The sequence below is a fragment of the Anguilla rostrata genome, chromosome 15 (assembly GCF_018555375.3).
Source record: "Anguilla rostrata isolate EN2019 chromosome 15, ASM1855537v3, whole genome shotgun sequence".
Classification (NCBI taxonomy): Eukaryota; Metazoa; Chordata; class Actinopteri; order Anguilliformes; family Anguillidae; genus Anguilla; species Anguilla rostrata.
The window spans coordinates 25,273,499-25,290,392 of record NC_057947.1 but is presented as its reverse complement, the minus strand read 5'-3'; the positions used below and the strand labels follow the sequence as shown (position 1 = coordinate 25,290,392).

General features: G+C 46.5%; 1 protein-coding gene across 2 annotated transcripts in view; it reads right to left on the bottom strand.

Moving 5' to 3' along the window:
- Positions 1–1,301: 1,301 nt before the first annotated feature.
- Positions 1,302–16,894, bottom strand: part of LOC135240819 (potassium voltage-gated channel subfamily H member 3-like) — a 47,114-nt gene continuing 31,521 nt past the window's right edge. For both annotated transcript variants that reach the window (XM_064310783.1, XM_064310782.1), the window contains 8 exons: positions 16,011–16,409; positions 15,204–15,403; positions 13,190–13,439; positions 9,004–9,218; positions 6,529–6,734; positions 4,863–4,948; positions 4,363–4,415; positions 1,302–3,339 (listed from right to left, as the gene is read on the bottom strand). In XM_064310783.1, coding sequence (XP_064166853.1) covers positions 2,698–3,339; positions 4,363–4,415; positions 4,863–4,948; positions 6,529–6,734; positions 9,004–9,218; positions 13,190–13,439; positions 15,204–15,403; positions 16,011–16,409 — 2,051 coding nt within the window. In that variant the 3' untranslated portion in view covers positions 1,302–2,697. The remainder of the gene's footprint in view (positions 3,340–4,362; positions 4,416–4,862; positions 4,949–6,528; positions 6,735–9,003; positions 9,219–13,189; positions 13,440–15,203; positions 15,404–16,010; positions 16,410–16,894) is intronic.

Here is a 16,894-nt window from a genome sequence, read left to right as displayed (position 1 = left end):
AACGAAATGTGCCTTGCTTTACTAATGCAGTTAATGCATTGTCTGCACTCCCTTGATGTATCATATTTCTTGGAATGCAAGTTTCCGTTGGAAGGATATCCCCTCTGTTATCATTCTGCAATGTCTCCTTTGTCAGTCAGAGAGCCTGGCTGCAGAGGTATACACAGCATGCCAACATTTCACTGTGCAAGCACACCACAGCATACCGAATCACACCAGAAAACCACAGAGGCCTGGGGTCTTAAAAAAACCATGTCTTTTTATTCGTTACTGTAACTCTTAACTGTTACTGTAAAATATGCACTCCCCTCCCTCACCTTCAGTGTTGCAAGCAGGCAGGCATATTTCTCATGCAGTAAATCAGTACCATGCAGATTAGAATAGTTATCCTTGAAAATCTTGAAAAAAACATGTTTTTCTTCTGCTGCGTAAAAAATGGAACCACCGGGTTAGACCGGTGTTTTTCCACGAGATTTTATAAGTCTTTTAACACTGCCCCCTGCTGGAAAACAGAAACATTGTATGGGCCTTACTCCCCCACCATAATAAATCCCCCATCTACAATCCTGCACCACACAGAAGGAATAAATATGTACATGTTAAATAATTACATAAACACACACTCCATGTAAATAAATAATGCAGATACATGTGAAAAGAAAGTGCTATGATGTCCAAAATCACACGATCACAAGCCCACAGTCTGAACCCAGCCCTGGAGGTACTGGGTCATGACTGGACAGAGGTGGTGATGTTTAGACATTTAGATCCGTTTAGAGAAGGCACATGTCTAGATGGCTGAAGCTGTATTGGGCTGACTGTGGAGACGCTGTTGTTCTGACTGTACCGCTTGACCTGTGCATGAATCACACGCTCGGAAGTACGCCACGCTTGGGCATGCCACCCGAGCCCACTCACCCACAGGCTTGGGCCTGCCACCCGAGCCCACTCACCCACAGGCTTGGGCATGCCACCCGAGCCCACTCACCCACAGGCTTGGGTATGCCACCCGAGCCCACTCACCCACAGGCTTGGGCATGCCACCCGAGCCCACTCACCCACAGGCTTGGGCATGCCACCCGAGCCCACTCACCCACACGCTTGGGCATGCCACCCGAGCCCACTCACCCACAGGCTTGGGTATGCCACCCGAGCCCACTCACCCACAGGCTTGGGCATGCCACCCGAGCCCACTCACCCACAGCTTGGGCATGCCACCTGAGCCCACTCACCCACAGGCTTGGCATGCCACCCGAGCCCACTCACCCACAGGCTTGGGTGTGCCACCCGAGCCCACTCACCCACAGGCTTGGGTGTGCCACCCGAGCCCACTCACCCACACGCTTGGGCATGCCACCCGAGCCCACTCACCCACAGGCTTGGGCATGCCACCCGAGCCCACTCACCCACAGGCTTGGGCGTGCCACCCGAGCCCACTCACCCACAGGCTTGGGCATGCCACCCAACCCCACTCACCCACAGGCTTGGGTGTGCCACCCAACCCCACTCACCCACACGCTTGGGCATGCCACCCGAGCCCACTCACCCACAGGCTTGAGCATGCCACTCGAGCCCGCTCACCCAGATCAGCGTGTGGAAGCCACCAGCGCTCACACTGCTACCGTGTGTGCTGAAATTAAGGAATGCTTTTGGCAACCGTGACCACTTCCTCTGAGAAAAACACAACGTGCTGATATGTACATATGGTGATCAGTGCTGCCCTGAGGTTTGAACTGGGGTAGCATGGGGTTGCCATGGTTAAAGGCTCTGTGTGGCCCTGGGCAGCATTGTCTGTGTCCACTGGTAATGTAAATGCATGTTCGATGTTCTTAATCCATATTAACTCTCCACTCATAGAGAGGAGGGTCCAAACTTTGAGCCCAGGAACCACTTATTGATATGAAAATTGTATTCACTCACTCAAATATTTTAAAATATAAAATGCATGTTTTAATGGGGTGGGGGGGCTGTCAGACAATAAAATTTTTATTTTTTACCAATTAGTTCACAATTAATCAGCATATTTATCTTATTTTAAATTCCACATACAACAGCATTAAATGTGGAATCCCATAGATTCCACTGCTGAAAACATGTTTTTATTTAATTTATTTAAAATTATGACGAAAAGAGAAACTTCTGTTTTTTTCAGTTATCCTACTAGCTCTGGCTCACGAATCCTTAGCCTTGTAAATGGTGGCTCAGACTAGCTCATAGGTGACAGCTCAAACTTGTCATCGTCTTTTTATGAAAATCTCAACTTTCATATTTGTCTTCTGTATCTAACTTGCAGGCTACTGTTTCTCAAACAGGCTGCAGGCAAGAAAATCGTTAGCAAACTGCTGGTGCAATGTTTAATGTGACTAGTGTGAATGTGTATAATATAATATTAGTTACGTTTCTCACGTGCATTTTGCAACCCACAGTCCGGGAAGCACTGTTCCTCAGAACGCTTGGGAAGTGTTGTGTCGTAACTGCATCGGTTGGGAGCAGTGCTGCTCAGGTAGTTAGACTTGGCCGTACGCAAGTTTCTCTCAGACAGTTAAGATCTGCAGTCTGTGAGCTGGTTGTGTTACAGTTCCCTCCCTCTGTGACTCGCTTTCCTTATTCCCCTCTTTACATATTTTTTCCTGTCCCTCTCTCCCTCTCTGGATTTCTTTTTCCCTGTCTCTCTCTCTCTCTCCATTTGCACCTCTCTCACAGGGGTAGCTCCTCTTCCTCGTTTATGAAGCTGACGTGCTCGGTGGGCGGGCTCCGCACCGTGCTCGCCTCCTGTGGGGGCGTGGCCTCGGGACTGGGAATGGGGCGGGTCCAGGAAGGGCAGGCCTGGGGTTCACTGCTGAACGGCAGTGGGGAGGGGATGCAGGAAGTGGGAGAATGGGGCGTGTCCTGGGTCGGAGGCGGGGCCTGCAGATCCCTGCTGTGGCAGGCCAGAAGGGAGCGGTGGGGGCCCAGGCATGGAGAGGGGGAGGGGCTACGGGAGGCAAGGGGCTGGCGGTGTTGTGGAGGGTGTGCCAGTCTGTTCCGTGTGCCCGTGGGGGATGCTGGAGGATCTGGGGGGTCCTGTGGCTGGAGACGGTTCCTTTGTGGAGGATGTGGAGGTATTGGGCAGCCCAGCAGCCGCCCTCCCGCTCCCCCAGAGTCTGAGCTGTCCAGCAGGAAGTGGGGCGGGGTGGCGGGGGCGGGCAGGGTGGCCAGGGGGCCCGCGCTGCTGCTGATACTGCATGGCGGGGTCCGAGTCGGGGTCAGGACGGACAGGACGAGGAGGGGCCGCAGGAGACGTGTCAGTTCCTGTAGCTCCTCACTGAGCTGCAACACCTGCCGCGACAAGCTGTTCATCTGGGGGGGGGGGGGGGGGTGGAGGAGAGAGAGAGAGAGAGAGAGAGAGAGAGAGAGATTGCTTGAGCACCAACACGATAAGGTGATAAGACGGAATAACAGGATAAGGAGGACAGAATAGAAAATTTTTTCTCTAATCTTGTTCCATTGTTAATTGCAGCACACACTCTGATAATATCAGGGCCTCATAATCTCAGGGTCACACAACATATATGTCAGATATCTAGGGTTTAGATTATGGCCTTAGAGAGAGGAACAGAGAATTGGATACAAATTGTATTGTCTCTAAGAATTCTGCCTAGTGCCCACCCTCCTCTCCTCAAACATCAAAGGAAATGTCCTTGGGGCAATTAAAAGTCACTTTAATACCCTAATCTAATCTTTAAAGAGCCAATCCAGAGGACCAAGCTATTTACCAGGCCAGAGGCCCAGCATGGCTACAGAACAAACAAATATCCGGTTCCTTTGGATTTTACATTTGAATGCAATCTGTGACATTTAATACCACTTGTGTCAGTATTCAGAGTGCTGAACATTTTAACAATGGTATTGACTGTTGGAACCACTGGATTCAGGAGATAAACATATTTTTACTTAATCCTTGCTTCCCCAACAATCACCACCATAAAAATGGAACTCTCAGGAAGAATTTGCCTACAAAACATTGTGATTACTTAGTTTGTTGCAAGAAAAATAGACATAGACACATTGGTTGGATGTATGAAGTGTTTATCTTTCAATCTTGAGAGAAATCGAGAAACATATCAGACTGTCTTATGAACTGGCATCAGATCCTGAGGATTGAGTGATATAACACTGCCAAAAAAATATGGTTTGTAAGGTAGTTAATTAAAATGTGCTAGCACAGTCCCTCTCCCTCATCCTCTTTTTCTCTCTCCCTCTCCCCTTCCTTCTCCTACTTTCTCAGCTCATTGAAAGCCCATTTATCTACTTGTTTTGAAATAATAGCCAATCCTTCAGGTGGGCATGGTGATCTCATGGCTATCCCAGTGCCCCACTCACCTCCTCCCCCAGCCTGGAAATGCTCTGCTTGTTCTCTGCCTGATCCTCACTTCCTGTATGCATACAGACAGATAGATAGACAGACGGGCAGACAGAGGCAGAGAGAAAGAGAGAGAGAGAGAGAGAAAGTGAGAATATCAGTGTGTTTGTGCGTGTGTGTTTGTTTATGTGCACATGCATCTGTGTGTTTGTGCGTACCCACGTGTGTATGCGTGTGTGTGTGCACATATTTGTGTATGCATGTGTGTGCACGTATGCAGGTTTGTGTGTGTGTATGTGTGTGTGTGTGCTTGTGTGCATATGCATGTGTATGTGCATGTGTGTGTGTGCTTTTGTGCATATGCATGTGCATGCATGTGTACGTGTGTGTGCGCTTGTGTGCATATACATGTACATGCATGTGTGTGTGTCTGTGCGAGCGAATGTGTTTATGTGCGCATGTGTGTCTATTTGTGTATGTGTGTGTGTATACATGTGTGTGGGTGTTTTGTTTTTTTTACCTGGTCCAGGGCATTTAAGGGTAGTGTTGAAGTCAAACCTCTGTGATGCCTGAACATGACCCTGAGTTTCAATGCCATCCACAAACCTGGGAGAGAGAGAAGGTGGGGAGAAGGAGAGGGGGTCATATAATGAAATCCATAAAAGAATCGACCTTGAATTCCTAATACAGGGCCCTGGCGTGAAGCAAAGGCTGCAGCCTGAGACAGCTGTATAATTGGCTTAGTGTGAAAGCATGCATGGAAGAGGAAGTCAGATTGCTGCTATGCACCTGAAGACCCACAGTGCCCTCCGATGAGCGAAGAAGTCTGCACGAAATACACAACACAGGTGAAGAGCTATATTTCATCTTTAAAATGGGGAATTCTGTTTTTTTTTTCACTTTAAATTTTGTTTAGCAAGTACTATTTTTCTCCCAAAAAGAGTTTTCTTTTCTCCATGAGGGAATTTATTTACCTCACCTGCTGAATTTGTGTGGGTTCAGTATTGCCCAATTTTTTCTAGTTCCTTTTTCTGTAAAGCATCTTTGTGACAGTATCTCTGTGTAAAGATCTATACAAATAAAGCTGAACCGAGCTGAATTGAATTGAATCGATTTGACGAAACAAGACAAGGGGTTATTTGGCCTTCACAAGTCAGGAAATCAAATGAACCATTGGAAAAAAATAACAGTGGCTTATAACCGAAAAAGGGTGAATTTAGTTGATTCTATTAAATCAACGTTAAAACAGAATATTTTTCACATCAGAGAACTAGAATATAGCTTAGTAAGCATATTGTTTATGTTATGCAGTCTCTTTTGTTCATCTTTGTGTGAATAATGTTTGAGGGCACTCTCGTTTTATCTCCCTCAGCACATATGCAATGGATCTAGGTGACCATTAAATTCTGATGTATGCTTCCCCTCAGTATTCAATCTCAAGAATGGGGCCGGAGATACAGGGATGTGGATTGTGAAGAAGGGGAGCATAACTCAGTGCCTTATTGTGCAGACCCTTCATCTTCACCAGTGCTTTCAGAATATATATGGTGCACCAGCCTTTATGAACAGCCCAGTCCCTTAACATTACAAAGTATGGTACTGACATGGAATCTGCGTCTCGCTTGTGCTCCCTGACCAGGCATTCCACGTATGTGTCTCATTAGTTACAATGCACTGCAATGTCTACCCCTAACCACCAGATGGCATCAGAAAATTACAGACAGATCAGAAATGCACAGATAGATGTTCAGCTGGTCCTCAGCATTTACAGCCTTGTGACTTGAAGGCTATGAACATCAAAACAACGGGAATAATAATTCAGTGAAAGGTCTCAGTCATGGACTTCTGAAGTGCGGATCAATTATAAGCTTCCTCTCCAACAGGAACTACAACAGGGGTCACTGGAGCACAGGAGGCACAGTGACCCTGCTGAATAAATCCATTTCTCCTTGGCTGATGCTGCATCTAATTATACATCATCCTGCTGAGCTGGCAGCCATAGTCACCAAGGACATGATCAGGACTGCATATATGACTAATGGTGCATACACACCCTGTAACAGTTTACATGGGATGATTACATTTAACATGATTTTTTTAAACAAAATATATTTGGCATATAAATAATTACATCTTTCCCATAAGTGTTCCCCAGTGAATTATTGGCAGGTGAGGAGGGTTCCTACCGGGGACTGAGGTTCAGGGGGGTGCTGATGATGCTGACAGTGGGGACGTGCAGGTTGGCGGGGTGAGACTGCTCTGCTGGGGGGCAGAAAGACTGGGGTGCGGAGCGGGGGACCCGTGATTGAGACGAGTGCACTTCATCATCTCCCTCCTCATCCTCTTTGATGGAAGGAAGCTTCTTCACAATGTTGCCATTATCCCAGTCCATCTGCAGCGAATGAGAAGACGAATCAGACGAACAGGAACGTGGTCTTCAAACAGAATAAATGATGCAACCCTTTGTAGTTCTGCCAGTGCCAGTCTGTACACGAGTACATGTCTAGACCTCATTTACGAACATCTTGTTCTGAGAAGGGTGTTCTGTGCTGTTCATATCGACATGAAAAAGCAAGTGGTGAAGGCTGCAATAGTTGCAGTGAGCACAGGTGACCAGCAGGAGGCAGGCATGCACCGTGAGACAGATATTGTTCCCTGCGTGGGACCGAACCTGCCACAACTTCCACGTTTCTTTTGTTTCCCTCTCTCTGCCCTACCCTCCAGTGGTTATCATCTTTCCACATAAATATCATTTCTAATTTTTCTGAGCACTGCTATGTGAAAGCACAGATGGTGAAAGAGAAGACGAGGTGATTCCACAGACAAGTGATCAGCAGGAAAGCGTGAGCCTTCTGACCTTTAACAGAAACATCAACACTGCGGCATGTGTGAACCAACGCCCCTCTCTCTCTCCCTCCCCCTCTCCCTTGCTGTGATTCTCCTCTCCATCTCCCCTTCCATTTATTTCGCCCTCGTGTTCCATAATGTCATCATCCTTTTGCATCCTTTTTCTGCTCCCCCCCCTCTCCGCACGCTCTCTCCCTCCATTCAAACCCCCTAGAGCCCCCCTACCCCCCCCCCACCTCCCCCAAAACCTGCAGTGTATTTTTAGTTCTCTGAATCCATTTTTAGTAACAGTGCCAACAGGGCTTTGCTTTGGCATGTCTGATATGCACGTGCCTGTGTGTGTGTGTGTGCGCTTGTCTGTGTGTGTGTCTAACAAGCATGTGCCTGTGTGTGTGTGTGTCTGACAAGCATGTGCCTGTGTGTGTTTAATCATTCATATCCTGCGCCTCTCGTAGTGAGCATGTGTCTGCAGCTTCCAGTGACCTGGGAGAATTTGTGTGCGTTTTTATGGAATGTGTGTGTGTGTGTTCTGGCATTCACGTGTCTGCCCTGGCATCTGTGTGTTTCTGTGCTTATATTTCGTATGCGTGTGTGCGTGTGACTGCATATATTTGTCTTTTGGCATGGTACTGTATATGTGTGCTTGGTTATGCGTGTGTGTTTACAAGTGTGTTTCTGCACACATCTGCACCTGCATTTGCATGCGTGTGCGTGCGCGTGTGGTAATCAGCGTTCTGTCAGCGCACACTCCTGTGCACTGAAATCATACACGCACACGCACACGCACACGCACACGCACGCACGCACGCACGCACACACACACGCACACTGCAGGGATATTCATATCGGCCCCGATCCAATCTTAGCTCAGGCTGCGGGGGAACAGCCAGCCAGGGGGAAGCCCCGCCTGCCCGGAGCTATTTTTAGCAACGCGGCACATTCACAACAGCACAGCGCTGCTATTCCTGTCCCTGCCAATTACAGGCAGCACGAGACTCCGTGTGTGTGTGTGTGTGTGCACGTGTCAGTGTGTGCTTGTGTGTGTGTGCGTGCGTGTGTGTGTGTGTGCACGTGTCAGTGTGTGCTTGTGTGTGTGTGCGTGCGTGTGTGTGCGTGCACTTGTGTGTGCGTGTTTGTGCATGTGTCAGTGTGTGTGTGTGCATGCCTGCACTTGTGTGTGTGTGTGTGCGCATGTCAGTGTGTGCTTGTGTGTGTGTGTGCGTGCGTGTGTGTGTGCGTGCACTTGTGTGTGTGTGTGTGAATGGGGAGGGGGCAGGGACTCCTCAACACCTGGGGCTACTATGAAAGCTGCTTTATAATGTTGATTACATTTCTGTTTGGTACGAATAAGTATCATTTCACACGTTTCACCAATATGTTGGTAGTGTTTAGATATGCATGATGAACAGTGTGTAGTCTTGCTCGTTTAGATTAGTGTGATATACAGGATATGATGGTTGTGTCAAGTATGTGAGATGCGGAGAATTGATCAATTGAGACAATTTGGCATGGACGGGGGAGGGGGTAAGCACTGAGAGCACATGTCAATCACACACTAAATGTGGTGTTCCACCGTCAATGTGATGTAATGTGGTTAGCATGGATGATGTAGAGTGGTTTGAATGGCGCAGGGTGGTTAGCAGGCACAGCATGGCATAGTGTGGTTAGCACAGATATTGTGAGGTAGTGCGGCTAACGTGCTATTGTCTAGTTAGCATAGTGGTAGCCCAGTTAACATGCAGTGTGGTTAGCATGGCTAGCATGATGAAGGGTGCAGAGAGCTCAGCGGTGTGGGCTTAGTAGAATGCACTCGCCTCGGCCCTGTGGCCCTCCCTCAGGTTGTAGGTGAGGTCGTGCTTGATCTCGCCGATGAACTTCTGCGCGTACTCGGGGTAGAGGCTCAGCACCTCCCGCAGGCCGGTCAGGCTGATGTACTGCAGATCGCAGTAGGTCAGCGCCTTCACGTTGGCGTTGGTCTTTATCACCTGCTCCTTCATCAGGGAGTCCGAACCAATCAGGTCTCCCTTCCCTGCAGAAACACCATCAGCCGTATTCTGTCAAACCCCTTCCACCCAATATGTGTGTGTGTGTGTGTGTGTGTGTGTGTCTGTGTGCATGTGTATATGTGTGTGTGTGTGTGTGTGTGTGTGCATGTTTGGTGTATGTGTGTGTCTTTGTGCATACATGCGTTTGTGTGTGCGCGTGCGTGCATGTACAAATGTGCGTGTGTGTGTGTGTGTGTCTGTGTGCATGTGTGCGTTTGTGCGTGCGTGCGTGCGTGCATGTGTATATGTGTGCGTGTGTGTGTGTGTGTGGTGTGTGCATGTTTGGTGTATGTGTGTCTTTGTGCATACATGCGTTTGTGTGTGCGTGTGAGCGTAGGCGTGCATGTACAAATGTGCGTGTGTGTGTGTGTGTGTGTGTCTGTGTGCATGTGTGCGTTTGTGCGTGCGTGCATGTGTATATGTGTGTGTGTGTGTGTGCATGTTTGGTGTATGTGTGTGTCTTTGTGCATACATGCGTTTGTGTGTGCGTGTGAGCGCGTGCGTGCATGTACAAATGTGCGTGTGTGTGTGTCTGTGTGTGTCTGTGTGCATGTGTGCGTTTGTGCGTGCGTGCGTGCGTGCATGTGTATATGTGTGCGTGTGTGTGTGTGTGTGTGTGTGTGCATGTTTGGTGTATGTGTGTGTCTTTGTGCATACATGCGTTTGTGTGTGCGTGTGAGCGTGTGCGTGCATGTACAAATGTGCGTGTGTGTGTGTGTGTGTGTGTCTGTGTGCATGTGTGCGTTTGTGCGTGCGTGCATGTGTATATGTGTGTGTGTGTGTGTGCATGTTTGGTGTATGTGTGTGTCTTTGTGCATACATGCGTTTGTGTGTGCGTGTGAGCGTGTGCGTGCATGTACAAATGTGCGTATGCGTGTGCGTATGCGTATGCGTGTGCATGCGTGGTGTGTCTCATTTCCCCTCTTTACTTCTTCTATGTAAATTAGGTTCAAATTGCCATTACAGATAAGGCCTCAAATAGTGGACAAACGGTTAGACACTCAACTAGCATAATCACAATTCCATATAAGTACAGAACTCAATTTAATTAACATATTTTCATTAAAATAATCAGTTTCTCTTTCCCCACCCCTCTATTCTTTCTCTCTCAGAGGGTGAGAATCACAGTTGTGTGAGTCTGCTGGGTGGACATATGCTGCACTAGTGCAGGGTTTCCAGACTTTAATTTTGCTATCCATTACAAAATGGCATCAAAATTACACAACAAAAATTTACGTTATCCAGAATTTATCCACTATAATTTTCTGTTATGCATAAAAGATTAGTTTAATCTCAGAACTGTAATGCAAAGGGTGCTAAAGTAAAGGCACAATGAAATCCTTGCCCTTGGGTGATAAAACAAGGAAATCATTCCCGAGACAAATGTCTCTGATACTCCACGATAGAAGCAGAATGGAACTTCTCTAGTGACAGCATTAATCACAATGTTCCACAGAATGAAGAGCCGACCCAGAACCAGAACCAGAACCAGAACTAGACCCAGCGAAGCACAGCAGCCAATAGGGGAGCAGGGTTCTGGCAGGAGAATGAGGAGCAGGCTGAAATGCATGCCACAAACAATGGGGGTGGGGGGATCAGACCAAAAAGGCTGACCTGGGGTCAGTTCTCCGAGACAGAAGATCAAAGTCAGAGAGAGGCAGGTAGTGCGAACGTGGGTACAAACAAGCCAGACCAAAGGTGCATTTGGCTACTATGGCAGACGAGGAGAGCAGAGTATCAAATTCTACAACTTTCTCAGATTAAGAGAAAGAGTTCTATATTACATGAGCTGTAATATAAATTATATTATATTACATTACATTACATTTTAGTTTTTTATCACTTCAGTTTTATTGAAGAATCTAATAAAAGGCAACACAGACAGAAGAAATGTATTTAAAAAACACTGATGAATATTAAGCTTGGTAAAGTATGTATGAAGGGTCTTTCATAAGATCTTCATAAGCACTACATCGACATCAATATATACTATTATAATATATGAATATACTATTCATGTCCATAACTGCTGTATGCAGTTATTGACAAAAGCGTTTATGAATGTTTATGTAGTTGTTAATGCTTACGACGTTATGTAATTCATATGAAGGAGTTATATAGTTCCTATGAAGGACTTAAGATAGAAAGCATTATCAAAAGATCTCTAGTAGCAAGCATAGCTATTTGTCTCTTCTGTCTTACTCCAGTAATCATCTTATTTCAATATATTTTAACTTTCATATACTCTCATTAAATGGGAATGAGTGTTGAAAGTTTTGGAACTTTTTGTTCATTTTCACTTTATTGCACAAAAGGAAAAAGATATTCCTTTCATGCAACATACACATAGGGACCATATGAATGAGAGCATGTTAAGTTATTCATGGGAAGAGGAAGGTATTCATAGTCATGGGACCAATAAAAGAACAGGACTGTCAGTGTTTAATATCAGCAAATCACATCAGAGCAATATTACGTTGTGAGGTTATCCCAAGATGATAGTAAAAGTGTCTTATTTTAAGAATCAGCAATAAATGGCCAAGAAGCAGATCTCATAATTGTATGCACTCCAAATGAGGGCAGTGACAGAGTAACTTTTGCAATAATGGGAAATATGTGGAGGATGACAGTTAATAAAGCAGAATGGTCATAGAAGATGGCTATTTTAAATGCACTGAAAATGACAAAACCCCATGGGAAACCCCATTTATACAACTTGTTACTTTGACCAGAAATTTACATGGGGACATGGTGGATGTGCTGAGAACACAACTACCACTAGAATGTCAGTGTATCAGTAAACCTCACAAGGGTTCAAAGGCAAATGGTCAGATGACCCTTCAATAATTACACTGGGGGGAAAATAGGTTCTCGTTTAGGTCAATAGCAGATCACCTAATATGGATGTAAATATCCTCAAATTAAAACTGTTAAAGCGAACAGACTGCTCTTTAAGGACAGATACACACACATACAGAGGTCCACACACAAATACAGAGAGGGGTAGTGCTAAAATATTCGCTGCACACAAAAAATTCACCACTCATAAAAAATTAATTGATTTATATAAAATATAGTTTGATCAATGAAACAAATGTTCATTAAAAAATGGGGGAAACAATCATTCTTCAGTCTGGGAAGTGAAGTGAAGCAGGGCTGTGGAGGGGATTAATCATTTACACTCTGTTTAGCACAAAGACATTTCCCGACAACGCTCTCCAGTTTAAAATATGAGGGTGTAGATGAACGCTTGTTACACGAACGCTTTACATCATCTCTGACTCCAGGCAAAGTCTGCACTAGATGTGCCCTACAGAGAGAATGTAGACCCCCAACATCAGGAGGAAAAAAGATGACAGCACTGGAGAGGAGGAGGAAAAGGAAGAGGGTAGATAATGAGACGGAGAGAGGGTAGATATTGTAGATGGGGGGAGGGGGGGGGGAGCCATAAGACACAGCGCATAAGAGAAAGCATGCATAGCAACAGTGAACGCTGTCTCTCGTGTGTGTAATGTGTTCTGTGCGTGTATGTTAACGTGGGCATGTGAGTGTGTGTGTGCGCGCATGTATTTGTATAGTTTGTGTGTTTGTGCGTGTGTGTGTGTGTGTACTATATACATACTGCAATCTTAATACAAGGAAACTAAGGGGAATTTGAATGAAGCTTTTAAAGTCATTACAGTGATTAGCAAAGTGAACTACAAACGATTGTCCAGACTGAGCTCTGGAGTCATCTGGAGTTACAGCTTGGTGCATATTAGTAGAAGGAAAAATCTCCCTGGAAAAAAAATTTCCCCACACAAATTGTTGTCATAGTGCAGCTTGCTAGGTCACATAGTAACCCAGCAACCTGCATGTGTGTAAAATGTTGTGTGTAAAATGTTTTGTGTAAAATGTTGTGTGTAAAATGTTGTGTGTAAAATGTTGTGTGTAAAATGTGTTGTGCGAGTCATACCCAGGATGGCCAGTACAGTGTTGTCCTTCAGCACCTCCATGGATCCGGAGCAGACGAAGTAGATGGCCTGCAGGGCGTCGCCCTGGCGAATCAGGAACTCCCCCGGGGCGCAGAAGGACGTCTTTATGATGAGTGACAGGGAGCGCAGGCACCCCCTACTGGCCGATTCAAACAGCGGCAGCTGCAGCAGTTCCTTATTCAGCTGCATGGCGATGTCCGCGCGCAATTCATCTGGGAAATCCTTCAGCAGCTGAGAGAGAGAGAGGGAGGGAGAGCAGAGAGAGGATAGTGGGAGATACAGGGCGAGAGAAGAAAGGGGGATCAAGAGATAAGAGGGAGGGAGGGAGGGGAGAGAGAGAGAATGAGAAATAACAATTTACACCTAGTGAATTATCAAGTGGGGAAACAGTGCAATGTTTTGGTTTTGCGAAAAGAAACCTCAGCCTATAAAAGAGCTGGAACAGTCCAGCCCCTCACACACACAGACACACACACACATACAGACCTACGCATACACACACACCACATCTTCTCACTGAGTCTCTGCACTGGTGATCCCAGCCTACTTGCACAGAGACAGAGAGAACTGTGAGAGAGAGGAGAAAAGAGAAAAGGTTTGAGGGCAAAGAGAAAGGAGAGGGAGCACGAGTGAAGAGTGAGAGGGAGAGATGGAGAAAGAGAGGGAGGGAGAGAGAGGGATAAAAATAAGAGATGGGGGGTCAGAAGCAGCTGGTAATACAGATGGTTGGTGAGGAGAGAGATGACACTGGGGATGGTGAAAGTGGATTAACAAGGAGAGAATAATAAGTATATTAGAAAAGGCAGTGAGGAAGACAGAGACTGAGTGACTAAGCATTCAAGAGTAAAAAACCTAACCTAATGGAGGTAGAGAGGGAAAGGAAGAGGAGAGGGGAGTAACTAAACTACAGCTGACAATAACCCACCAACTTTAGCTCTCAGCAATGCTCACAATAACTGACTAACCCAACTGTAGCTCAGAATAACAGTAATTTGGGACTCAGGGTCACATTGTCGACTTGGCTTTGTCAAAGGGTTCAATGGATGGACCATGGACACATTACTGGCTATGGCTGGCACATGAATGTTCAGTTTATGATTTTATTTGTATTTTAGTCAATTCTGGAAAAACCTGCATTGCAGTGCATGTATTACTGTTGGATGACACCGTGATTATTAGTTAAGTCAGAAGTCTTTATTTTGTTGTTTTATATATTGTTTCCTTTGTCTACAAAAAGCAAAATAAAACCTAAAAATAACTACATAAAAACAGTCAGTAATAAATCTCTCTCTTATGAACAGGCACATTGTCCCACCTGTCTGGTAATACTGTGGTATGATACAGTATGGTTATGAGTGATTGTGTAATGAGGTGTGATGTGGTGTGGGGTCTGATGACATGTGATGCGAGATTAGGTGTGATAATGTGATGGTGTGTGATAACGGGATGGTGAAATGGTGTGATGCGGTATGATGGTGTGATGAGGTGTGATGGTGTGATGAGGTGTGATGGTGTGCTGAGGTGTGATGGTGTGCTGAGGTGTGATGGTGTGATGAGGTGTGATGTGTGATGCGGTATGATGGTGTGTTGAGGTGTGATGGTGTGATGAGGTATGATGGTGTGATGCGGTGTGATGGTGTGAAGATGGGTGAAGGTGTGATTAAGTGTGATAGTGTGTTGAGGTGTGATGGTGTGATGCGGTGTGATGGTGTGATGAGGTGTGATGGTGTGAAGATGGGTGAAGGTGTGATTAAGTGTGATTAAGTGTGATAGTGTGATGAGGTGTGATGGTATGATGCCTTATGATGGTGTGATGAGGTGTGATGGTGTGAAGATAGGTGAAGGTGTGATTAAGTGTGATAGTGTGATGAGGTGTGATGGTGTGATGCCTTATGATGGTGTGATGAGGTGTGATGGTGTGATGACGGGTGAAGGTGTGATTAAGTGTGATAGTGTGATGAGGTGTAAAGGGGTTTGGGCCAGGCCCGGACGCACCTCGCCCACATCGATGCCGTTGTTGACAGACCAGGTGGTCTGGAAGCAGTCGAGCAGCCGCTGCTCCAGGGCTTTGGGCAGGTGGTGCACGCGGATGAAGTCCTTCAGGTCCTTGGTGCGGGTGTGGTAGAGCGAGCGGCGCGAGTACATGCGCTGGATGATGGCCGTCACGTTCCCAAACACCACAGCGTGCATCAGTGCTGCAGAGACCAGGTACAAAATTAGGAGGACAACATTTGGAGTTTTCATCAAGAGTTTTGCACGTTGTGAAAAGTGAACTGCAGCAATTGTAAAATACTGAAGCATCCTACTTCTCCAGGATCTCAGAGCTGGTTCTTTGACACTGTCAGGCATAGCGCATTGCCGTCACAGCTTGATTCCAGCACTGGGATCTCAGGCATCACATAAGCTTGGTTCAGATTCTACCTCACAAACAAACATCGCTATATCTCCACTGGAAATAGCAAATCGTAGCAAATCCCACACAGCTCCTGTCTCACAGCATGTTCCTCAGGGATCAATGCCTGGTCCCCATATTCTTACCATTTACAAGCTTTTTCTAGGTCACATCATCCATAAACGGTATAAACTTTCACTGCTACGTTGATGTTATTCAAATATGTCAGCACCAAATCCACCTCAGCCCTTCTTCACCTCTCCCACCCAGCTTGCATTCAAGAAGTCAAAAATTTGACTTCTTGAATTTTCAATTTTCAAATGCTAAATTGAGACAATATGTGAGCGTACTTCTGCGACCAGGAGCTGAAGTATGTGCACTCCTGTAACTGCGTGTGGCCGGACACTCACCCCCGATGAGCATAGTGCAGATGGAGAAGATCTTCTCTGCATCGGTGTTGGCTGAGACATTCCCAAAGCCCACGCTGGTAAGGCTGCTCAGGGCAAAGTACAGTGATGACACGTAGGAGCTTCGGATGGAGGGCCCACCCACAAGCACTGCCCCCGAACTGTTCCACTGGCTGGGCACCCGCCCTGAACCTGAGCCTGACCCCGCCCATGATGCGTTCCATTGGCTGGAGTTCCAGTGGTCCCGCCCCATTAGCTCCACACCGGAGATGTTCCAGTGACTGCTGTTGGCTGCTGGTCCAGATGGTGTTGTAGGAAGGGAACCAGAGACTCCAAATAGCGAGGTCAAAGGTGACAGGAAGTAGGGTGTGCCCAGCCGCTTCGCCAGCTCATGCAGCCAGCCTACCAGAGAGAGGGGCACAGGGATTCATGACTAGCAACAAGGAAGTGAAAACTCCATGACAGCACCGATCCTCTAGTGCCTAAATACTTACATTGCTCATCCAGAGCGACTTACAATATCAGCGAAATAAGTGCATTCCTCTGATTAATATGAGAAGAAGTGCCAGACCTAGCTAACCATACTCCCAGGCCAGTGGGGTATTGATCCAGCATCACTGAAGCACTAATATAACTTCACTGTGCTAATCAAGATCCACAGAACAAATTCTGCATACATACAGTATATAGACTCACAAAATATCATAACTTAAAGCAGTACAGATGGTGGGAATGCTTTGGGGTGGACGCTGGCTGAAGAGGTGGGTTGGTCATCGGCCATCTTAGGGCTGTCCCTAGGAATCTAGCAGTAGAGTGAACTGTTCTGTAGCATCTAGACTGAGGGAGAGACCTCGTAGCGGATTATCTCCTGCATCTCACTTGTCTGA